The sequence below is a fragment of the Podarcis vaucheri genome (assembly GCF_965113315.1).
Source record: "Podarcis vaucheri genome assembly, chromosome: 7".
Taxonomy (NCBI): Eukaryota; Metazoa; Chordata; class Lepidosauria; order Squamata; family Lacertidae; genus Podarcis; species Podarcis vaucheri.
The window spans coordinates 50,883,076-50,907,042 of NC_138765.1; the positions used below are offsets into that span (position 1 = coordinate 50,883,076).

Here is a 23,967-nt window from a genome sequence, read left to right on the forward strand (position 1 = left end):
TGTGGCTGCTTCCATCATCTTTGCAGCTGTAGAGGCACATGCATCTGTAGTGTTTATATGGGCAACTCTCGCTTGGGTTAAATACCCATGTGCCTGGAGACCTAGGAAGCTTGCAGTTTTACATACCTTGGCAAAACTTAAGTGGCCTCTTTGAAAGCAAGTTGGGTAGGTAACTTTAATCTTGTGTTGCTAGGGTGGACTGTGTTGGAATACTGAAACTGAGAAATGCAGATGTTGAAGCTCGAATAGGCATCGCTGGCTCCAAGAAAAAAAGCACTCGGGCCAGGCTGGTGTTCCGTGTTAACATCACTCGGAAGGATGGTTCCATTCTGACCCTGCAGACGCCGTCCTCACCAATTCTGTGCAGTAAGTTGTAAAGTCAAACTCTGAGTCCCATCTTGCTGGGGCTTTGGGTCTCCTGTTAATTCAGTTGCCCTGCATTTCATTTTCTGCTTTAATAACAAAATAGAATGAACAACCTAAATAAACCAAATAAATTGCCTAGACCTTAGCTTTCATGTGTGTCTGTGTTGCTAGGAGTCCTCATGCTGCTTTAAATGAAATTACTTTTTCTGTGTAGGGTTATAGCATATCTAATTGGTTCCCTCATTGATCTATTTTCAGTGTTAACCAAAACTTGGGTGTAGGGGATCTGGCCTACATCCAAATTAACAGTGTGCCCTGTCAATCCACCAAGCAGTGCACATAGTTGGAATAGGAGTGTGGCATGTATCATAGGACTTTGGCAAAGGAAAATTACTGTTTCTAGCCTGAGATAGCCTGCTTCTGTGGTTTGAATTATTTGTTGCTGGCTTGAGGCTTAAAACTACAGTTGTGTTTAAAATGCCAACTTTTTGCATCTGGGCAAAATGACTAACTTTTGTGTAATATTGATATAAAGCTTATTTGTATTTGGAAACTTGCTGAAGACTGTATGTACATGTCCAGCCAATTGTTACGGACCTTGTTGTGAGACAAATTTTAAAGGCCTCTAAGATGTTGTATATGACAGTTGGTTGATTTTTGAAACTCCTTGCACTAGCCCATTTATAAAAGAGAGAACTAGTGTTATTTTACTTCAGTATTACCTAGGGGGGGAATGCTATGATGAACACATTCTAGTAGACTACAGTCATGTGCCAATTCCTAGGAGAGTTGCGCTGTGCTTTTCTCTGATGAATTAAAGGATGGGCATGCTTTGCTACACCCAAGCAGAATTGCTGTAAGTTCTGCTTTCCTATATGCCAGGCAAGCCAAATGACCAGTTCCAGAATGAGACCTTGGGAGATGATGCCAACTTTTCACATGTTGTCAGTTAAACCACTTAGAAGCCCATTTTGGCATTAAGTTGCAGGTGTGGGGGTGTATATAATAAATATCCCTTCTCTTTTTCAATTTGTAGCTCAGCCAGCTGGTGTACCAGAGATTCTAAAGAAAAGCCTGCACAGTTGTTCTGTGAAGGGAGAAGAGGAAGTCTTTTTAATTGGCAAGAACTTTCTGAAGGGAACAAAAGTGATCTTTCAAGAGAATATGTCTGGTGAGAACTATACATACATACTCAGGCTGAGAATGGAGGTGAGGGGTGGGGAGACCATTGTGGGTGGAGTTGGGCTAATGACTGCCTCTGCAGGTAGCCAAGGAGGTAGGTGGTTCCTGTGACCAGCTTCCCTGACAATGAATAAACTTAGCTGAGCTTGTGCAGTAATTCTACTCTCTTTTGCTTTCAAACAGATGAAAACTCTTGGAAAGCGGAAGCAGAAATTGACATGGAGCTGTTTCATCAGGTACATGCTTTTTAAAAATGCACAGAAATCCAGATATAAAATCTTCCTTGTTCATAGTTGGGATACAGTTGTTCATTTATGTCTGAGGAATTGCTAAAGAATTTTTCCTCTTATCATATATTTGGAAGGGAGGATTTAGAAAGCATATATGAAGTTGAAATACGAGTTCCAAGCACTTTATGCCCAAGTTTAAAAAGGTAAATTTGCTACAAAAGCTGCCTTCATGTGGCTTATTTTTTTGTCAAACAATCATATGACCAACAAACTGGATCAATCTTTGACATAAATAGTATCTGGCTGGGTCACCTTTTTGTGTGTGTACAAATAGTTTGCACAAAGTTGTCATTTCTTCTCTTACTCCCTACTCCTTAAACCCGAGATGCAAGACTGTGGTACATTTCACATTTTTTCACAACCTAAGCAGTCTCTCCTCTTTTGTGTAGTGGTAGCCATTGCAGCCTTTAAGCATAGAGATTATGTGAGTGAGCACTATACAGTGGTGCCTCGCAAGACGAAAAGAATTCGTTCCGCGAGTCTTTTCGTCTTGCGATGTTTTTCGTCTTGCGAAGCACGGTCCGTCTCAACTGCGCCTCTTCAAGCAGCTTTAAAAAAAAAGCGCAAGACTTTTTCGTCTTGCGAAGCAAGCCCATAGGGAAATTTGTCTAGCGAAGCAACGCAAAACCGAAAAACCCTTTCATCTAGCGAGTTTTTCGTCTTGCGGGACACCACTGTACTTGTTCTGTTTATCAGGGCAATTTCTTTCTTCAATTCACGCCTCTGCCCTGCTTGTGAGATACAGAACAGCAAAGGTTCCTGTGCAAGCAGCAATCAGTCATTCCTCTTCTAGGTGTGCTGACCCTCATTTTGGAAGTAGGATGATCAAAAATTGGCTTTTGTGCAGCTGCTACCATAAGGACTGCCATAAATAATGGTTAACTCTCTTCTAGTCTTCTAATGATGGGAATCCAAACCCAAATCCATTGTTGCACTAGGGTTAAATATGCATTAATTATCTCTTCCTTCAAGACATCTTACTGTCACCAAAACATTTTGAATCTGTAAAGTTAGAATCTTAATATCTTCTCTCCTTTTACAATGCTACTTTATGGATTCAAAATGATTTGGTGATGATCATTTCTTGAATTAATGGAGGATAAGCCTATCAATGGGTACCACCTATGATGGGTGTTTACTTCTTTCACTATCAGAGGCAGTATGCCTCTTGACTACCAGTTGTTGGAGAAGGTGGTTGGTGAAAGTACTGTTTCTTTTATTTAGTTAGAAAATTTACAAATTGCTTGATCAAAGTTTTTTCCAGGTGGTATACAAATAAAATTATATATAAAGTATGGTTAATATCCACAAACCAATAAAAACAAATATACATAATACCATCATTAATTAAAAACAAAGATAAAATTGTTGAAACTTTTTTTTTTAAAAAAAGGTAACCATATAACATGTTTTTTGTGCTCATGCCCTGCTTCCCATGGAGGCATCTGATTGGCCACTGTGAGAACAGGCTGCTGGACTAGTTGAGTCAATGTCTGATCCAGCAAGGTGGTGATTATGTTTTTAAGAATCTAGGGTAAATACAGTTGAGAGTAGAAAAATATCTAGAGCAACCTTTCTCAACCTTGGGTCCCCAGATGTTGTTTGACTACAACTCCCATCATCCCTAGCTACCAGGACCAAACAGACCAAGTTACTATTAATTATTTCTATAAGATTCTGTGATGATAAAGTACCCAAATAAAGATATCATTACTTTTCTATTTTGCATATATGTCATATGCTATTTACTACTTAAAAACAGAATATTTCTGTTTTCCCAATATTTCTGGCTATGATTTAATTTTATAACCTGCTGTTATCATGGATCATAAATTGAGCTTAGGTTTTTGTTGGGTGAGGAAATTATTTCAGATTTAGTCACAAATAATGCAGATAAACTGCTGGGTATTATGTCTCCCTCCCCATCCCCAGCAAAGTTATCTATAGAATTTCATATCACAATATGTGGTAATGGCTGTCAACTTTGACAGCTTTAAAAGGAGGCTAGACAAATTAATGGAGAATAAGGTTATTTGTGGCTACATACTACCTCTGGTTTGCTTCTGAATACTACTAGTTGCTGCTGAACCTCAAGATCATCTCTGCCACTGCACAACCTAAGTCCCTGACTGGCATTTTGGTGGATGAGCAGTGGAAGCTATAGCAAAGCAAAACAAGGAAACAGTGACTTGCTGTTTATGTGCAGGTTTTCTGAAATTAAGAAGCCTGTAATAGCAGAGATAGGAAGATTATGTTGAGTAAAGACTTTTCTCCTGTGTGCTCTCGCTACTGATAGGTATGTTCAAGAGATTCAGCTTTACAATTTGTAGCTGGGTAGATTTCCCAGCAGATCCTTGGTACCTCCAATGCAATCTTTACTTCTTATGATTAGGTCTTGTAGTGTTAGTCTGTGAAGATATAAGTTGGTAAGGTGTCTGCTCTAACAAACTTCTTTTTTTTGGATTTAGAATCATCTAATTGTGAAGGTGCCGCCATATCACGACCAGCAAATAACTGCCCCGGTTTCTGTGGGGATCTATGTGGTGACCAATGCTGGAAGATCACATGACATACAGCCATTTACTTACACTCCTGATACATGTATGTTGAAAATGATGAAGCTGTAGAGATGGCCCTTGGCAAATACTTCTGCACAGTTTTTCTTGTATTTAATTGTTATATCTTTGGAAGAGGCTGAGGAAGAAAGCAAGACTGTTGGGTGGGCAACACCTCTTGCACTGCTTGACCTGATAGCTGCACACCAGGGACTTGCTCTCATTCTTTGAAGAGAGCCTGTCTCTCTGAAGCTTGAAGGGTTTATGGGAGGAAGATGAGTTTGGGGCTACACCGTATTACAAAGATCTGAGTTAAGGTCTCCCCCACCACTGCGCACATGAAAATAGAGATAAACTTTTAAAATGTACCTTTCACCTTACGGGGGAACACTTTGCTTTACATCTGTTCTGAAAGTCAGCAGTGTCTTTTGCATTTGCAGCTGGTACTCTGAATGTGAACGTGAAGCAGGAAATACCCAGTCCAACCCAGCCTTGCTCTTTTGATGATGCTATCAAAGGTATCTAATTCTTAGCAGTGGTATTAATCTCTTTGAGTTCTAACTTACAACAATTTTCTGCAGACCTTTCAGAGAGATTTTCGTAAGAGCTTTATTGTGATCACAAATTAAGAGTGTAGTCCTTTGCATGTCAATTCAGAAGTAAGTCGCTTTGAGCTCAGAGGGGCTTACTCTTAAGTAAGTGTGCATATGATTGCAGCCTAAGACTCCTGGTCGCAGAGACAGTGTGGTGTAGTGGTTAAGAGCGGTAGTCACGTAATCTGGGAAACCGGGTTCGTGTCTCCGCTCCTCCACATGCAGCTGCTGGGTGACCTTGGGCCAGTCACACTTCTGTGAAGTCTCTCAGCCCCACTCACCTCACAGAGTGTTTGTTGTAGGGGAGGAAGGGAAAGGAGAATGTTAGCCGCTTTGAGACTCCTGAAGGGGAGTGAAAGGCGGGATATCAAATCCAAACTCTTCTTCTTCTTCTTCAGTGGTATATGCTGGGGCTTTAATCTTGCAATTACTCTAGTGTTGCTGTTTCTAATACATATTAATTCCACAAGTGGTTAAAAGTCCTGACTAAACATGAAGTTAGTGCAGATAACTTGCTAAACTGTTTCATGAAAATGTTGACATAAGAGTTGTATTGCTAGTGCAAAGCTCACCACTCAAATAAAAATAGAGACTAAATTATTCATAGTACTTGCTTTGCAGTTGTCTTTACTACTCTGTGTGTACTATAGTGGCAGGCCCTATTGGTTTGTGTGCTCTTACTAAGTGAATTGTTTGCTGAAGCTAATTAAGTTTCAGAAGCTGCTCAAGAGCATGTGTTTTTGAAGCAAAGCAGCATAAATAGTAAGGTCATGAGTTTGTCAGGCTTCCAGGGCTGCAGCTGGAAAAGATTCAGCATAGCTGTTCTGGAATGTTTCCAACTCACTAGGAACAGGAGATGTTCTCATACATTCACTGATTATTTGTCGATTTAGCTCAGCAGTTTCTACATTGATGGGCAGCAGTTCTTCAGAGTCACAGACGGGATTCTTTCCCAGTCCTACCTAGAAATGGTGGGGATTAGACCTGGGACCTTCTGCATGCAGAGCAGCTACCATTGAATTTATGACACTTCTCTAATCTTGGCTTCAATTTTGCATTTGAGTGTTTCCCATTCGGCTTGTTGTATGTGTAGGGCATATTCGTTCTTTCTCCAGAACTAATTTATGTGTTGACCAGTATAATTGTGTGACTTGGCCTACATGAAGTGTGTGATGATAAATGTGGCAGTGTTGTACTTAGTTTGTTCTTCATTATGCTTTGAGTCAAATATTTCACCCACTTTTCTGTGTGCAGGATTATGTTTTTGATCCCAATTCATCCCTTCTCCTTTCCTTGTATCAGCCTGGAATTCTTGCAGTTAATTACATATGCTTCATCAGTCACAGTGAAATGCTGATGCCATTTGGCTCAAACAACTGGTGCTCATCACTTGCAGGCTTGTACAAGTTGTTTGTTGGATTATTTCCATAGAAAACTATTCTTCAGCTGATAAAAGACACTTGCAAATTACTGCTATTTCCTTCATGCCCTTATTTTACTACTTTCACCTTTACTTAAAACCCTTAAAATAAGCAAGAAGTTGAACATTTGATGTGTTCTGGCAAAAGCTGATGCAATTTGAAAGAACAGAATGGGGAAACTTGGTGGCTTGCAAATGGATGGACATCAGAGATCAGGGTGATTTTTCCTGTAATAACAACTTTATGGCTCTTCAGAAGATGAGCTGTCGTTCAGTGGTAGACCATCTGATTTGTATACAGAAGGTCCCAGTTTCAATCCTTGTCACCTCTAGGTAGCGCTTGGAAAGTTTACTGTCTGAAACCCTGGAAAACCATTAGTAAAGCTAAAGTACTGTAGATGGACTAATGGTCTCACTCTGTATAAGGCAACTTCCTAGATCCCTGTTTGGTAAGGAGAGCTGAAAGCATCAAGATTACTCTTTCCATCAAATTGCTCACAAAACAATCTTGTAGCATCTTAAAGATGAACACACTTACTGTGGAATAATGGGCTTGAGATCACTTTGTCAAATGTGAGTTGCCACATGGCCTTGTATTTGTTGTAGCATACTAGTATAGTCCTTGCCATATAGGGACTTATTTTACCAGATAGATTACCCTCTCTGTGGCAGTGCTATGTATTCAGATGCTTGTTGCTGTTTACAACCTAATTTCTGGAGAGTGGAGGGGTAGCCCTAGCAACCAGTCCTCTTATTCTCAGCCCCTGTGGCTATCCTTCAGGACACCAGTTAAGACTGTGTTTGTTCTCTGCTGCAGTGAACACCAGTGGCTGTAACATGGACAAGGTAAATATTCTTCCCAGTGCCTTGATAACGCCACTCAGGCCAAACAGTGTGATCAAGAGTGAAGAGGCTGCTCCCATGGCACTTACAGCTGAAAAAAGGGCTCCTCCAGTCTTTAAGGTAAGTGGTGGCATAGAGAGCTGGTGATTGGGGGGGGGTTCTGTAAAACTTTTATTTGACAAAACTTTTATTAAAAGATCAACTCTACCCCTCAAGTTAATGATCTTTCAGACACGAGCTTTCCTCTTCCCACTGCTCTCTGAGCCCAAGAGTGTCTGGATTATCATTTTGCTAAATGCATACCATGCTGAGTGCTGAATGGTTGGTAAAACAGCATCCACCACAGCCTTCTTTTGCAGCCTAACTTGTTGCAGCTGAAACAAGATGTGGTGTGGGTCTTCCATTGAGTGCTTTGCTTTGATGTTGAACCAGTCAATTTCAACCTTTCTGACAAAGATAATCAGATTCCTGATTCAGGGATTTGATATCTTTTTCTTGGGCTCTCTTGATTTTATTGTGATCAACTACAAATCTGTGGTGAGCTGTGGTGAGCTGGTCAACAGCATATCTAATGCCCTGCATAGCAAAATTATTTATTTCTAATATGTTGTACTCTGTCTTTTTATTCAAAGTGGAAGGTGTACTTGATTTTTCTATTGCCAGTTCATAATTTCCATCATTTCCACCTTGGCTATTATTCATTTCTATCAGCCCAAAAAATTATTTCATTTGATGGTATTGAAGCATCCTGCTTACTTCTCTGCTTATATTTAGTAAGCCGCCTTCTTGCTGCTTGTGCTTTTTAAATTGTCCATTATGTGGGGTCATATATAACTGCAAGTACTTGGCAATCATTTTTTATGATATTCAATTTTACACACATTTTTACATATTTTTATAAGAAGCTAAAAATTATTGGAAGTTGTACAAAAACAAAAGGTCAATATTTTATGTAGTTAGTTGCCAAGTAAAACTAAATCATATTAATTTAATCAAAATATCTTTTGAATTTCCAAGTCATTTTACAACTTTTTAGCACCCCTCATTTTTGGAATTTGTAAGTTGAAAAATTCAACATGCCTTAATGGGATAGGGATCCAATGTTGCAGTTGGTGTGGTTTAAATGTTAAACAGTTTTCAGAGTGTTGTTTCATTGAGGCACCATGCAAGCTTATGATTGTTCTGTCTTATTACTGTGTGCTTTTCCCCTCAGGCAACAAGTGTAGTTGGACCACCCCAAGCCACATTGGAAACCAACATGTCCAGTATATTGGGCAATGGCACTTTCTCCTCTTCTGCTTCTCACTTAGCACCAGAGAGTGAAAATCAGCAGCTGCAGCCAAAGGTATATACTCCAGAGGCAATGCCCTCCCTCCAGGCACAGGACCTTGCCCAGCCTGGCAGCTTCCCTGCAGGTTCTGGTCCCAATCAGCTGCAAAACAGTGACACCTTGTTGCAGCAGGCATCCCAGTTCCCCACCAGGGAGTCCCAGCCGAGAGAGGTGTTGCAGCCAGACAGTGCAGTCATGACTTTGTCTCAGTTGACAGAGGTGTCCCAGCAGCAGTCACCACTCCAGGAATCAGCACAAGTGTTGCAGCAGCAGATGTCGTCAAACCTTTTCTCATCGGCCAGCAGTGTGAGTCAGCTGCAGAACACAATTCAACAACTGCAAGCAGGGAACTTTCAGTCTAGCACTGCCAGCAGCAACCATGGAAGTGTAGATTTGGTCCAGCAGGTCCTGGAAGCCCAGCAGCAGCTGTCCTCTGTCTTGTTCTCTGGGTCTGACAATGAGGATGTTCAAGAGCAAATCAATGTAGAGATTTTTCAGCAGGTTAGCCAGATCCAAAATGGAGTCAGCCAAGGGATGTTTTCCTCCTCTGACACTGTCCATTCAAGGGCTGAGGACCTTCTCTCTGGGAGAAGTGAGAATGTCCATCCACAACCTGAAAGTTCTTTGTCCAGCCAGCAGCAGCAACAACAGCAGCAGCAGCAGCAGCAACAGCAAGCAATGGAGACTTCTGCAGCTATGGTGATTGAGATTCAGCAAGGCCTCTGCCAGGCAGCAAGTCAGATGCAGTCTGACATGTTCTCAACCTCCTCTTCGGGAAATAGAAACATCCAGCAGTCCCCAGTGTACCAACAAACTTCTCACCTGATGGGTGCACTGACAACAAATGAAGACATACAGATGCAGTGTGAGCTATTCTCACCCACCAGTGTTTCTGGTAATGAAGCTGGTACTCCATCGCAGCAGCAGCAACAGCAGCAGCAGCAGCAACAAGTGGTGTCTGCCAACGGCCCTTCCATGTTTCAATCTTCTGGCTCTGCCGAAGGTGAAGAAGCTCCAGGTCAGACCAAACAGATGCAGAACAATGTATTTCAAGCTATGGTTCAAATGCAGCACAGCGGGGAGAACCAGGCGCAGGTCAGCCTCTTCTCCTCCTCAGAAAGCATGATGGCCGTTCAGGACAACGGAACACAGCAGCAACAGCAGCAAACCGGGAGCCTCTTTCAGCAGAGTGGGGAGTTGATGTCTCTCCAGTCTGGAAGCTTCTTGCAGCAGGCTCCCCATTCACAGGCTCAGCTTTTTCACTCACAGAGCCCTATTGGGGATGCTCAGAACATCTCACAGGAGACCCAAAGTGCTCTCTTCCACAGCCAGAGCTCTGCCTCTTCCTCAGAGCAGCTGCAGCCTCCAATGTTCCACTCCCAGAGTCCCATGGGTGTGGTTCAGGACCAGCAGGCAAGCAACCTATTCCTTCCCCAGAGCTCAGTTGCACAGGAGGAACAGATGCCCTTCTTTGCCACACAGAATTCCATTTCTCCACTGCAGACATCTGCCAATGCTGAGCAGCAGTCGACATTCCAGCAGCAGCAGGCTCAGCTCTCACATCTCCAGAGCCCTATGCTTGCCCAAGAGCAGTCCCAGCAACAGCAGCAGAGCATGTTCCAATCACAGGTGCCCCAAAACCAGCAAGGAGCCATGTTCCAACCACAGCATTCTATGGTGGCTCTTCAGAACAGCACACCCTCCCAAGAGCAGCAGCAGCAGAATTTGAGGTTCAGCAATCAAAATTCCATGGGTCCTATGACATCTCAGAAGCAGAACATGATGTACAACCCAAACCCTAACCCAATGGCCAGCCAGGAGCAGCAGCAGCAGCAGCATCAACAACAACAACAACAACAAAGCCAGTCTCTCTTCCACCCACAAAGCAGCATGGCACCAATGAATCAGGATCAGCAACCCATGCAGTTTCAGAACCAGAGCCCAGGCTCTAATCAAGCTGAGTCACAGCAGCAGCCTGCCTTATTCCACAACTCACCCCAGATCCAGCTAGTCCAAGGATCCTCCAGCTCTCAGGAGCAACCTGTCACCCTCTTCATATCATCGACTTCCATGTCTGCCTTGCAAAACAGCATGAACCAGCAAGAGTTGCAGCAGCCCCCCCTCTACTCTTCACCAAACAATATGGCTGGCATCCAGGGAGCTTCTTCACCCCCGCAGCAGCAGCAGCAGCAGGCGGCTGCTTTGTTCCATAACACACCTGGAAGTGGTTCCATGAACCAGCTGCAGAACTCCTCCGCTTCATCTCGGCAGACCTCTGGAATATTCCTGTTTGGCATCCAAGATAGTAAGTACAGAGTATCCAGAATTGTCATTGGCTAAATTTTAGTGCTTTCTTCCCTTTGTGAAGCTTGTGTTGGAGGCCACATCTGTGCAGCTGTGAAAAACTATCTAAAATTGTGTTGAATTATGACTTTCTTTGTAAAGCCCATATAATCTGGGAACACACTACAGTGTTAACAGCAATTTTGACATAGACTGCTTACAGTCTAAAGCAAGGATGGGGAACTTGTGGTCCTCCAGATGGAGTTGGACTCCAACTCCCCCCATCAGGCCCAGCCAGTATAAAAGTCAGTGATCAGTCCATTCTAAGTGTATAAATGTGTACAAAAGCATCCAAATTTAATTTGTTCACTCAGTGGCATTTATGTAGCGTTTTCGCAGAAGTAGAGATTCTGTAACTGTGGCAGAGCTGCTGTAAACCTATCTGCATGCTTTCAGAGCATAGCACAGCACATAATATGGTGGGGGAAAGCTCTCTAGCTATGCAGTAGATTTTATATATAGACAAAGAACAATGAGCCAAAGGGCCTGTTAACTTCGTATGAGATGCTTTGTGCATCTGTCGGTGTCTGACTTCTTTCTACTGGCTTCTTGGGATACCAGCAGCCTGATCCTAAATGCCTTCGGGGGAAATGCTCTGTGGGGACACTCTAGATGTTTATGAGGCCAGTACAATGTGAAATGCAATAGGCTTCCTTTCACTGCTCAATAAATTTGCATGGTGCTCTGAATGAATCTTGTCTTTCTCAACAGACTGTGGCCAGCTCTTAACATCTGGACCCACTTCAATGTCAGATCAGATGATCACAATAAGCCAGCCACAGGGTGAAGCACAGTCATCAGTCACAACTCTACTATCCCAGCAGATGTCTGAAAGCCCCCAGCTGCCTTCTGCTATGACCACCAATCAGAATATGAAAAAGATTGATGACCTGCTAGTGTCTCTACAAAACCAGGGGAACAACAACATGGCTGGCTCCTTCTAACTGTCCAGGTGAGTTGGAGATGGGAGTCAAAGACTGTAGCCAAGCCAGCATGTTCTCTTCTTATTTCTTGCAGCTAATAAAAGTCTGTCTTTTCTGCTGCTTCCCCAGAATGATAATAGAATTAGTGCCTGTCTTGAGAGTAAATAGATCTTCACAGCCCTCATTCTCCTGGCCCTTAGGACACTTGCAGTGGCCTCACTGAACTTGATTACATGGCTCAGAAATCCCAGGGTGGATATGGGGTCGTTTGCCTTGACTTCAGCTCAAGGCTGAAATATGCAGTTCCAAGGCAGCATGGTCAGCTGTGTTTACTCCACACAGAAATAAAGCCTTATTTTTCTGGCCTGAATAAATTCTACAAAGGAAACAGGGGCTTTTACATAATCCTTTTTCTACTGGCAGTGATTGGAATCCTTGCTCTGCCTCTTGAGACATAAAAGTGTCATCCACTTGTCTGCAACAATGCTTTCAGCCATTAGCGTCTAGGAGCTTTCTTTACAACAGCATTAAATCTTATTATTTTAGGATGTTAAATCCTACCAGGTTCTGTGCTGCTGGTGCAGTTACAAGAGAGAGCTCAGCAGCACATGGCCCTCCCCAAGCCATAATGCTAGGAGGGGCTCTCTCACACTCCAACTCCATAGTATACATCCCCTCTTCAAGTCCCAGTCAGATTTCACTGATGGGTGGCAGTAATATTACATTCAAAGAAGCCATCATTGGTAACTTCAGCATAGAGGGAAATAACCAGCTGTTGGATGCTGTTTAATTAGAGTGCTTTAGGGGGAAAGAATGAGGCTCTTACTACGCTTAACTTTTGTCTTTGTGTGTTCTTTTAGCTTGTAACTTCAGAAATCCTGTAATGGACAAGCAGATTTGCAAGACTTTCGTTCTTGTGACTCTGGAATTTAGGATGTTTGGAGTTAAATTTCCTGTGTCAAAGTGCGGCCTTGGACCCAAGGGGAAATGTAGCCTTCACCATCACTTTGGAAGAGTACCCATGCTAAGCCTGATGAGAAACGGCTGCTGAGTGAGAGCATCAGAGAGAGACTTCTTGAAGCTGGAAGAGGCGAAAGAGGCTCTACTTTGGACAGTTGCCCCCATCTCTAGTCCAGCTGTGGGGATGCAGAGTGCAGCTGCTCATTTATCATTGCAGCTTGGGACTGAAAGAACCTGAGACTGTGTCTGCTCCTCTCTTTCAGCTCTTCTTCACAGCTCTTGGAACAGGCTGCAAAGCACACAGGGATATGTGTCCTAAAATAACTGGGATATACAAATGGTTGATTCACACATTTATGCTCATCACTTGAAGACTCAATCACTTGATTTGCAGGTGTAAATGGTTTCCAGTGAAAAATGTTGCTTGGGGGAGGTGAAGGTGATTCAAGTGTTCAGTCCTCAATTATGCATTTCACTCATGCCAGTCATTGCTTAATGGTGCAGTTACCAAGTGTTGAACATACCAGTGTGAATTAGTGACTCTTTGTTAAATGGAAGCTGCTGTCAGCTTCATAGCAGTATGGAGAAAGCTGTGAATTAGCACCTAGGAAGGTGGCATATACTGGCAGAGAGTCCCCTAAAGCCACGAGGGGCGGGGAGTGGGTGATACCCAAGAATGTGACTACAGCTTCCTGGGAGGCTGGAAGATTGGCTGCTCAAACAGGGACTTTTCTGAGCCTCTGGTGCTCTGCCCATCTCCCCTTTCACAAGGGGGCAGTTTGCTATGCTGAGCAATAGACCCCCTCTTGAGTCCTGCCTTGATAGGCCATAAGCTGAATTTTGTTCCTCTTAATCCCTTTTCTGTCTCTTTCCTCTTGTGTGAAATATGCTGCCACCAGTACAAATCTGAATTAGGTTTTTTGGAGACCAGAAGGTCCATTGTAGTGGGGCTGTAATGACCAAGCTGGCTGATACCTCCTTGGTCTGTAGAGGAGGGGTGAGAGAATATTTTTGGGCATGCTGGTTTCTGCTCCTCCACCCCTTTTCTAATTGGTGCAGGTTTGAAGTCTTAAATTTAAACTCACATGTGGGGAGGGGGATTTGGCAGCTTCCCCTCGGGGCTTGAAGGGGTGCCTCTGTATACCAGTTGCTGAGAATTGCAGGTGGGCAGAGTACTATTGCACCTAGGTCCTGCTTGTGGACTAGGTATCTGGTTGGCCACTGTAAGAACATGACGCTGGACTAGATGGGCCATTGAACTGATCCAGTAGGCTTTACTTATGTTCTTACATAGCTCCTTTAGCTCATACGAGACAAGTAACGTCACTCTTTCAAAATGCAAATGCTGGTGATGAATTTGCATCCATTTTGGCTTAAAAGGCAGATGCTCTTGTGTGCTGTCAGCACCAAGGGGCAAACTCAATTTCAGGTGCTCTCCAGGGATAGCTACAGTTTCCCTCTTCTGGATTTTTATTTCCCTCTCCTCCTTTCCTGCACATCAAATGCTGTGTGTGGTGTCTGTCACCCAACAGCTGTTGTGTGTGACTCTTGTTGGCATTGGGGAGTTGTGTTTTTTAGTAAGCATTGGTGTTCATTTTTGTTACTTTTGTGTAGAGAAGAATTTAGCTTGTACCTGGTTTTTTAGGCTACCCCTTGTGTGTTTTTTTCTAACTTGTGCTCCACCTTGAGCTATGTAGAGTTGTGCTTGTTTTTTGTTATTGTTGTTGTCCTGTTAAATGCCAGTCCGTCTCTGATGTTTGCAGTCAGTGATTCGTTCTGTTTGTCCGTCTCTCTTTGAGAGGCTTGAGTTATGTTTTCAGTAGTACAGGCTATTTTGCCGATATGAAGAGAACTTTTCAGAAAGAGACCTGCTCTAGGTCATTTAATTTTGAATACAGTTTTCAATCGTTCAGGTTTTGGATGGTTTATATCTAATGTGTGTTTCATTTTTTTGGAAAGCTCTATTTTGTATTTAGAAAATGATAAACTATTTTGCTATTTGTACTGAGTGAGTACATTGGCATAAATAATATATATATATATAAATATATATATACATATACATATATTCACACACATATATTCTTTTTGCCACAGATTTTTGTGGTAAATGTGTGAGTTTTGTTGTCTGTTTTCCCACAACATGGCATCTAGGAACCAGGGGAAGGGGGGTTGTTGTTAAGTCTTCACAAAGTATTTGAGTACTTCTTGCAGCAGATGTGATTGGTTCATCTCTGGCCGTTCATATAATCAGGCAGCCTCTGTGCTGACTGGCTGTGAGGGCAGCTTCACTGCGGAGGTGACACATGTGCATCTTCCTTTGCATGGGAGTCCCTTGACATGAGCCATTCAGCTGTTCACTCATGGTTAATGTCTAATATTTTATTGCTAGCTTTTTAATTTATAACAACACTACAAATTCACAATTGGAACCTTCTTTCCTCATTTCATGATGTCTGTAGCTGCATTGAGCTTGCTTCTCTTACAATGTTATGTTTCTTTTATTTGCTGAAAGAGTATTGAGGATGGGAAGGAGCAGCCATGTGCCTAACTATGAATGGGGAGGCAGAAAGGGATGTACCAAGCCAGCGGCTTTTGCTTTCACTTCTGGGGATCCTGCAGTTGGGCCTGGGGCTGCCTATGTCTTCTGGAAGAGGCACTTAGTCCTAGGCCATGGCAGGAGCTTTATGGGGAAGAAGTGTGTGGAGAGGGTTGAGTAGGAGCAGGTTGACTTGTACGCTGCTGTGTCTTGTTCATTTCGGTGGCATCAGGACCGTCCTCAGAGGACAGTACTAAGTCACCAGGGACCAATCCTCTATTGAACCAAGTTTCCTGCTCAGAGCTGCCTCTTGTCACTTCTCCCCACATTACTCCAGCCATACAACGCAGGCATCTGCGTTCTGTTTGTTAAAAGGGCTCCTGCTGCTGCTCTGTTCAAAATGGTGATGTACATGGGTTTTTGGGTTGGTTTATTTCTATTTTTTCTTGGTCCATTTTAGGTCAATATTTAAATGTGCAGCATTTTTAACGTGATTTGGTTACAAAAAAGTATGTCTTTGGAACAAAGGTCTGCTCAGTGGCTGGCTGGTGCTGCACTTTCCTACACCCTTTTTGTTTGTTTTGCGGGGCCTGCATTCTAGAGTTTCATGGAGATGGGACCTCAGGAGCCTTGCAAGGTGCATCTTGTTTCCTGTGTGTTCTTGATCCCCACATGGCATTTGGATCTCATGTTGTCCCCATTCATTTTACCCTCTGCATCAGTCCACAAGAATCCAACTGAGCCTTTCCACCACAAAGGGCTTCAAACTACAGGAAGCAATCATTTTTATGGTCAACTCCCTCCTCAAACACTCTGGATAAAGCCACATTGGGAATCAGATTTTGTAGAACTATAAAAGCCCTTGTGGTTTCAGGTCCCTCCCTGCATATTAATGGTCAAGAGAGAGCTGTCCTTTCAGGCATCCCTGACTTGCTTTCCTTCCTCCTCTTGTGCACCACTCCAAACATGCCTAGGAAAGTGTTTGTGTCTTATCCTGAGTAATCCTCTAGCACACTGCATCAGAGCAGAGCCTGAAAGGCCAGGAAGTACCTCATTTGGTCTTGCCCACCCTGGCAATGAGCAACTTGGTCATAGCCACGTCCCATTTGAAAAGGTTGAAAGGACTAGGTATATTTAGGCTGCACAAGAAACAACGAAGAGGAGATTTGATAACCATCACTAAGTATTTGAGAGGCTGTCACTCTTGATCATGGGAGCAATTTTTTTTTTCTTCTCCAGGGCTTCAGTGTTAACCAATAGGTCCATTTTGCAAGAAAAAGGATTTAAACTAAATGTTAGGAAGAACGAACTTCTTGACAGTCCAGGCTGCTTGTGACTGCTTCAGAAAATGGTGGTCTCTTGTTTGAGCTCATAGCAGAGGATTTCCTGCGTTGAAATAACTTTTGAGTGTAACCCTGACCTCTGCACCAGACATGGCCCATGTGGATGCTGCTGCTGCCACCACTGCAGTTTTCTTTCAGTCCCTGCCACCACTGCCGCTTTGATCCTTAAGCCCTTAGGTAGCTTGGCTGTCATCGGGTCCATTGTTTCCTCTTTTCAGCAGCTTTTGTATTGGGGCTGTGGCCCATGGAGTCCAGCTTGTTTGGAATGAAGTCCCATTTGGACAGGGCAAGGTTTTGTTCTGAACAGTGTGGGCTTGGACCTGCTGAGACCAAGAATCTTGTTGCACCCATCTGTCCCAACAGCAATTTGTGTGCAACTAATGAAGGTTTTCTCCCAGAGCTAGGCCTGTTAATATCGCTGCAGTCCTAACACACTCCCTCCCCCTCCCCTTTCTTGCCATGCTTGCTTAGAACAGCATTCAAGACCAGCCAGCCACCAAGCAGCCTTTTCCAATATCCTGCAATGTGAATGTAGCCTCAGATGGCCCCTTGTGCATTTTGTGTCCCTGGCTTGTGTAGGTGGGTTTCTCAGAGCACTGATAATGGTTTTGTTTATTCTATTGGAGGGGGTGGGGGGGACTCATTTGCATTTGTTTTTAGCTATCCTGTGATAACTTGTTGAATATTAAGAGAGAGATATTTTGCTTCTATTGGGACATTTGTATACTTGCAACTATATTTCTGTACACAGCTGCAGTCAAGAATAAAACTTTGAAAGTTTTCATTTTGCAGTGTATTGCTACTGTGCTCCATTCTTTTCAGTATCTTGGAGTCACTTGGTCCTGAAGTGCAAGGCTAGTGTGTTGTCTGCTGAGCCCTGCGCACACTGGCTACAAGTTTACTAATGATAGCTCAGTTGGTTAGGGCATGATGCTGGTAACACCAGGGTTGCAGGTTTGATCCCCATATGAGGCAGCTGCATATTCCAGCATTGCAGGGGGTTTGGACTAGATGATCCTCAGGGTCCCTTCCAACCCTGCAATTCTATACATCCCTTTTTGCTCTATGGCCAATAAGCAAGCCACCACCAGCGGATATGGATCAGGTGGAGAGGGGTGTCCCTTCACTGGACTGATGGGAAGGTAGAACCTTCTTTGTGTAAATACCTCCTTTGCAGAACCCACCATGTCTGGGCTGGCTTGTCCCATATTACTGTGTACAGTAGAGCAGCAGACTTAGGCTTCTCCCTTCACCACCTCTCATGGAGACACAAACAGGCACCGTTCCCCTCTGAGCAGTGCTGTCATGAGAGAATCCAACAGGTGTAATAGGTTCAAACTGTATAAATGCCTAGCACAAAATGTGGCCCTTGACTCAATAGACGGCTGCAGGAGAAGGGTTTAAAGTATTTTATTCTAAATTTCTCTGCTGGCGCAAGAGAGACTTGTATAAATCTACATGACATTCTAACAAACCTGACTAATAGAGGCAACACCTGGCTTTGTTGTTAGTACATGTGAAAGTTATTACCAAAGTACAAAAATCTCAAGTAGTATTAATCCCTACTACCAGCAAGTAAACTAAGAGGATTTAAAGCAACCCTTCACCTTCCACGCCAGTTAATTACACTTTTCCCCCCACCCCCTGGAGCACCATTTATTGCCAGGGAACTCTGCCCCTGCCTTCCTGTGCTGTGGCTGATTCCAGCTGGGGAAGGTGGGAGCCCAGTTGTCTTTTTAACCACTCTTCCCAGCTGCATCTGTGGCTTGTTTTGTCTTCAGACAGATTGCCTCTGCACCTCTCCTCTGGCAGCTCAAGTCTGGTGCAAGTGGTATTGACTGCCAAGTACCTTGTTTTATCCATTTTGGATTGGCGGTTGCTAATGAAGTAAAGGCAATGTACTCCACCCATCCACCCACCCCCACTACCTTGAGGCTACTATGACAAGAAATGGAAGAGCTGACAAAAAGCAGCCAGGTAGACCCATACAGTTCTATACAACTACATTCTACTCTGTGTAGATGCATTGAAATTAGTGTGCCTAAGTTAGATATGCCTTTTACTTTCAATGGGTCTGCTCCAAGTAGCACTAACATTGGATACAACCTATGATGCTCCCCAGGCATATGCACTTGGAGAAGTGCAAGACCCAAGCTCTAAGTACTTTGCTCTAGGGTTGGACCTTCCTGCCAACTCTTCTGTTGCTCAAGGCAGTATGGTGGTACTCTTTGCTGAGATGGGGGCTGCAAAGAGGAATGTGAAAGGCTGTGGTGGTTGCCCACCTGTGGATTATAAGCTAGGATCTTAAGGCTGCAAAGAGTAGAACAGTAATAATGCAGGCTCCATTGTGGAGTATATGCCTTGCATTACATACACAAGGTATAACTGTTTTTAATGGTAGAGTGCCCAACCAGCTTTCCCATCTGGTGTGCTTCCAGGTAGTTTGGGTTTCAACTCCCATCATCCTTGTTGGGCTGATGGGACTGGAATCAAACACAGCAGAAGGACGCCGGTTTGGGGAAGGTCTGCCCTACAGGGACCCTATGAACCCAGAGAAAGTGAAAGTAGGAAACTTTTACTGCTAGCATTACTACAGAAAGGCCTTTTTTTGTCCCAATTTACCAACAAAATTTGCTATTTCTGCTGGGCTTTGACTTGATTATCAGGCAGGAGTGGCTTTCCCAGATGCTGGCCAGTTGTCAGCCCATATTTTTTATCTTCTTGCTGTTCCTGGACCTCTTTCTTCAGAAGAAAGCCCCCAGCAAAGCTCAAATCAAAGTTGTTGCTTGGGGCAAAGCTGAGGGGCGTCTCCTCCCAGATAGTGGCCAATCTCTTCTTCCACATCTCCAGGATTTGGGAGCGGGCCTCTGGTGGTGTATGGCCAATACTGAAAGCGATCTGGGGTGCCAAGACTTGGAAACCACAGAAATGGAGAGTGCCACTCTGGGGAGTAGGAAGAAAGAACATTTGCAAATCAAATACATATTCAAATAGTGCAGGAGGAATGTAATTAGAACAAGTTCAGGACCAACAAAGAGATCTATAGTGACATTTCCAGTACAGTATATGTTTTTGTTACCATACTAAATGTCTGCTATGACATTTTTACTCATTTTAAAAACCTAAAATTTGTCTACAACTTTGCACACAAGGGATGTGGGCTTTCTGCTAGGATTCAGTAAACTGCAGCTCTTGAAAAAACAGTCATCTCGCCAAGTGGTTGGTATGCAGGATTGTAAACCTCTGGATTACACAAAGGTTCTCAAACCAGACAAGTACAGGAACCTGTAAGAATTCTGTGTAAGGCAGAAGCTTGCACCATCTACTTAAGTATTACACCTTTTAATAATAATTTTTAAACTCTCTTAGAAATAGCTATGGGTTTGACAATAAATGTTGCCTTGTTACCTGTATTGGCCAAAGAAGGATGTTGATGTCCCCATTGATGCCTTCAGGGGTGTACATGGAGCCCATCCCACCAGTGGTGAAGGAAAGTAGAGTCTTCTTATTCTGTAAGTAACCAAGTATGAGTTATGCTTTACACAGCAGCTGAGACACTGTCATGCAGAGAGCAACTAGTGAACAAGGGTCATTTTGCAGAGTATTGTGAAAGCCCAGCTGATCATCATCTTGCCACAATATGGAGGAAAGGAACTGCACCTTCTCTGTCCCACAGAACACCCTTCTCTAAAATACCAAGAGGCAGGGTCATTGTCAGAATCCTCTGTCTTTTCCCACTACCACCAGAGTCTGCCATATTGTTTCATGCAGAGCACCAAAAAGGCTGACTGCAGGGCTCAAATGCACAACAGACAGGCTGCAGCTACTGGCCAGTTGGAGAGAATGAAAGGTGGTGGCGGCTACAGCAGCAGCAAGACTTCACTCCCACCAAATCCCCACTGCATACCTACCTTGAAGGGCCCCTGGTCATACATGGCACTGTAGGAGTAGGCAAATCCACCAGTGAGGACACGCTCATACCACCCTTTCAAGATGGCCGGGACACCAAACCACTGGAGAGGGAACTGCAACAGAAGCAGAGCCATAGGATAAGGGTTGAGGCCCTTGTTGCACATTCATTTCATGGTACTTTAGAGTCCAGGTACCATTCCCAAAAAGCTCTTCAGTGCCCATGGCATTCCCTTAGAACCACTAGTTCCAGAACTTTGTTCCAATGTCAAGCTCTAGCAGGTGGAGTCTCCTTCTTTGGAGGTCTTTAAGCAGAGGCTTGACAACCATGTGTCAGGAGTGCTCTGATGGTGTTTCCTGCTTGGCAGGGGGTTGGACTCGATGGCCCTTGTGGTCTCTTCCAACTCTATGATTCTATGATTCAGGGGGTTAGAAGCATATTGTTTCCCCCCTGTGAAGTACAGGCCCTATGTGGACAATTTCCATGTTTGCCAGAATCCAATTTTTAAAGCCTGAGCTTTAAAAGTGTTGCTCCGACCCTCTTTACTGAATTAGGACTTCCTAAATTTGCCTCTCCAGAGTTCATGGTCAGCAAGATTCATGGCCAAAATTCACACTCAGGTCAAACACTACAAGCCTTCTTGCCTAAGGCAAGAAGAGGCTTATGATGCAGGTGAAAAGTCACCCCCCTCTAAATCCCCTCCCAGGAAGCCGGTGCCCATCTATGATAGTTGGAGAAGGGCTGTAGAAGGGGTAGACTCATGCCTGAAAACCTGGAGAAACAGTTCACTTAAACAACCCTAGGCTTGATGGACCAGGTGGTCTGACTCCTTAGCGTCCTATGATCTGGGAACCACCTGGAAGATGACAAGATCGGCAGCGTCCAGCTTTTTTTGCTCCTCTACGATGTCCCTGCTCAGGCGGCCTTCTTTCCATGCCAGCCCCGTTTCGGCCGGGTAGCTGAAGTGCTGCGGGTCCTTCGGCTTGCCTGAGGGAGGGGGAGAGGGGGAAGGGTGGGTCCAGGCACGCAGGCGAGGCGGAGCCTCTGGGGGCTCCGGGAAAGGAGCGGCAAAAGGTCCCGGGTACTCGCCCCGACGACAGTTCCTCCAGGCAGGAAGGCTGGGGAAAGCGCCCCCTCCCAGCCACCCAGCCGAGCTGGCGCCGCCGCCGCCAATCTGTGCAAACACACCTAGCGGACCGAGAGGGACCCAGAGACCTATGTACCGGTGACGTCGTCCCGGGAGAGGACCGGGTTGAAGCGCATGGCGTAGAGATCCGAGACGGTCACCTTCCACCCACTCTTCTGCAGCGCCTCGACAGCCGCCTCTTTCATGGCATAGTTGAAGGATGTCCGCTCCGGGTGGGCCAGCACGATCAGCGCCTGCCGAGCTGCAAGGAGAGCAGGAGGGCAGAGCCTGGCAAGGCAAGGCGCCTCGGGCGGCCAAAGCTCCGGGACTGCAACAGAGGCGGACAGACTCCCGCCTCGGCGCCTCCCACCACTGGGCAGCGCAGCCTCGCAGGCCCCTGCCTGCCTTTCGGGGGCCCGCCAGGTGGGCGCCACCCGCCTCCTTGCAAGTTGCTGCCGGCGCTGCGGCAGGGCCTCGGGGAACCCGAGGGGAGACGCTCTCGAGGCGGGAAAGGACTCCTGCAGGGGGAGCCTGTGCCTTGGAGACTCGACTCGATCCCACCCACCCACCCCCGTCCTTCCTCTTTTCGACCTGCCCGCTTGGCTCCGCGAGGCAGCCTGATGCGCATTTCAGGGCCCACCAGAGTAAGGCTGGGCCGAGGAGACGAGCTACTTACCAGCCATGGCGATGCAAGCCGGGCAGCAGTTGAACTAAGCCGTCGGCGCCGCGGGTCTTATAAGAGGCGGAGGAGGCGGCGCGGATTTGCTGAGTCACTGGGGCGGGGAAACCACACTCCGGCCAGACCCAGCATGTTGCCTCTTGGTGCCCCGAGGGGAAGGCTTCGCCCCGAGGGAGACTGCCTCTGTATCGCGAAACTCATGACCAGGAGCCATCGAGAGCCCATGCACTTCTCCCTTAATTTGGCAGCTCTCCATCTAAAGACACGCCTCCGGCCCAGCATCCCGCTTTCTCCCCGTGACCAACCACCAGATGTCCGAAAAGGAAGACGCAAAACCTCCTGTCATCTGTGCCACTGGCATTCAGAGATAGACGCTGAAGGGTCCATTTAGCTGTCATGCTGTTAGGGGCAAGCGTCCACTCGTAGCCCTCCCAGGGGAGACTGGTGACAATGCTTAATACAGTAGCTTCATTTCCAACATGGGTGTAGCCAGGATTTGGGGGGGGGGGGCAGGACCGACACCCAGCTTGCCCATGGTTTCCAACGTGAAATGTGCCCTTTTCATTGATGCAGTCCCAGCTTGTGGCTCTAGCCAAGGCAACACCCCAGACAGAATTTATCTCACTGGAAAGCAGATAAAAGGGCACCAGAGTATGCCATGCTGCTTCACCTGCCCATTTGCTGGCAGAAAGCAGAGAAAAACTGACGATAGGAAGCCTTCTGCAAAGTGAACCTGGAACACCTGACATAGTGCAAATGAAATACATGAACCCAGCCTTGTACTCTGCCTTTCCTTAATTCTGCATGACTCCCGACCCCTGCTGCAAATGAAGACACAAGCCCCAGCCCTGCCTCAGCTGCCTTCTCTGGAAAACATACATTGAAAAGGTGGAGAAATTGCCCTTCTAGCACCTCTTAATAAGAGTCATTGAAGTGTTTGCAAACTGGCCACAGCACAGGCAACCGAGGTACTTCATTTGGTCCAGGATGGGGCAAAGGTGAGTACCAGGGTAGATGCTTTAGAAGGTGTGTGCAGATGGCAGCTTTGGGGAAGGATCAGTGCTTGCCAAGGACTCCTCCCATTCTGGATCTCTTACTGTATTAGCAGATCCGTGTGGCAGGCCTGCACAATTTAACCCCCTCCCCTGCAAAAAAAAGAAGAAAAATAAAGCACCTTGCTAGTTGAAGATACCCATGTTGGTTCAGTGCTGAAGTGTTAAGCCATGCTGCTAGAAATATGCAGTTTGAACTTGTCTTTGGTGATGAAATTACAGAATGTGAATTTTACGAGAATCACCCACAGGCTTCTAGCTAGGCATTCTTGCTGGTGGCTTTTGACATCTCAGCAGCCCTTCCCTTGCCCACAGCATTTTGGGGAAGGACTTTTAGCTCTTTTTTTGAAATGAGCAGAATCCCTCAATTATTGAATGAAGGCTATCCCTAAGTTAGTGGTACATACAGTACAAGAATGAATGTAAAAAATCCTACATTAGTGCAAAGACTTAAGTCTAGAGATGGGCATTCATTCTGGAGGATATGGCATTTTCATTCAATGAAAATTGAAC

At 45.0% G+C, this 23,967-nt stretch overlaps 2 protein-coding genes across 11 annotated transcripts in view; one reads left to right on the forward strand and one right to left on the reverse strand.

Moving 5' to 3' along the window:
• The window catches only part of NFAT5 (nuclear factor of activated T cells 5), a 64,732-nt gene extending 47,249 nt beyond the window's left edge, over nucleotides 1-17,483 (forward strand). For all 10 annotated transcript variants that reach the window (XM_082229275.1, XM_082229270.1, XM_082229273.1 and 7 more), the window contains 9 exons: nucleotides 194-366; nucleotides 1,403-1,537; nucleotides 1,732-1,784; nucleotides 4,307-4,439; nucleotides 4,834-4,911; nucleotides 7,224-7,369; nucleotides 8,463-10,884; nucleotides 11,634-11,874; nucleotides 12,706-17,483. In XM_082229275.1, coding sequence (XP_082085401.1) covers nucleotides 194-366; nucleotides 1,403-1,537; nucleotides 1,732-1,784; nucleotides 4,307-4,439; nucleotides 4,834-4,911; nucleotides 7,224-7,369; nucleotides 8,463-10,884; nucleotides 11,634-11,866 — 3,373 coding nt within the window. In that variant the 3' untranslated portion in view covers nucleotides 11,867-11,874; nucleotides 12,706-17,483. The remainder of the gene's footprint in view (nucleotides 1-193; nucleotides 367-1,402; nucleotides 1,538-1,731; nucleotides 1,785-4,306; nucleotides 4,440-4,833; nucleotides 4,912-7,223; nucleotides 7,370-8,462; nucleotides 10,885-11,633; nucleotides 11,875-12,705) is intronic.
• Nucleotides 17,484-18,081: 598 nt separating this feature from the next.
• Nucleotides 18,082-22,540, reverse strand: NQO1 (NAD(P)H quinone dehydrogenase 1). The gene is made up of 6 exons (XM_082229387.1): nucleotides 22,400-22,540; nucleotides 21,821-21,985; nucleotides 21,454-21,584; nucleotides 20,599-20,712; nucleotides 20,096-20,197; nucleotides 18,082-19,630 (listed from the first exon to the last, which is right to left on the reverse strand). Exons 1-6 carry the CDS (start codon nucleotides 22,404-22,406, stop codon nucleotides 19,322-19,324), a joined length of 828 nt encoding a protein of 275 aa, XP_082085513.1. The 5' UTR covers nucleotides 22,407-22,540; the 3' UTR covers nucleotides 18,082-19,321.
• Between the last annotated feature and the right edge of the window lie 1,427 nt (nucleotides 22,541-23,967).

What these genes read in the sequence shown, in the direction of transcription:
- NQO1 (XM_082229387.1), bottom strand. An exon ending in CTCCCGGGACGACGTCACCG is followed by an intron (nt 21,585 to 21,820) that starts GTACATAGGTCT and finishes CCCCTCCCTCAG; the next exon opens with GCAAGCCGAAGGACCCGCAG. An exon ending in ATGACCAGGGGCCCTTCAAG is followed by an intron (nt 20,198 to 20,598) that starts GTAGGTATGCAG and finishes GGTTACTTACAG; the next exon opens with AATAAGAAGACTCTACTTTC.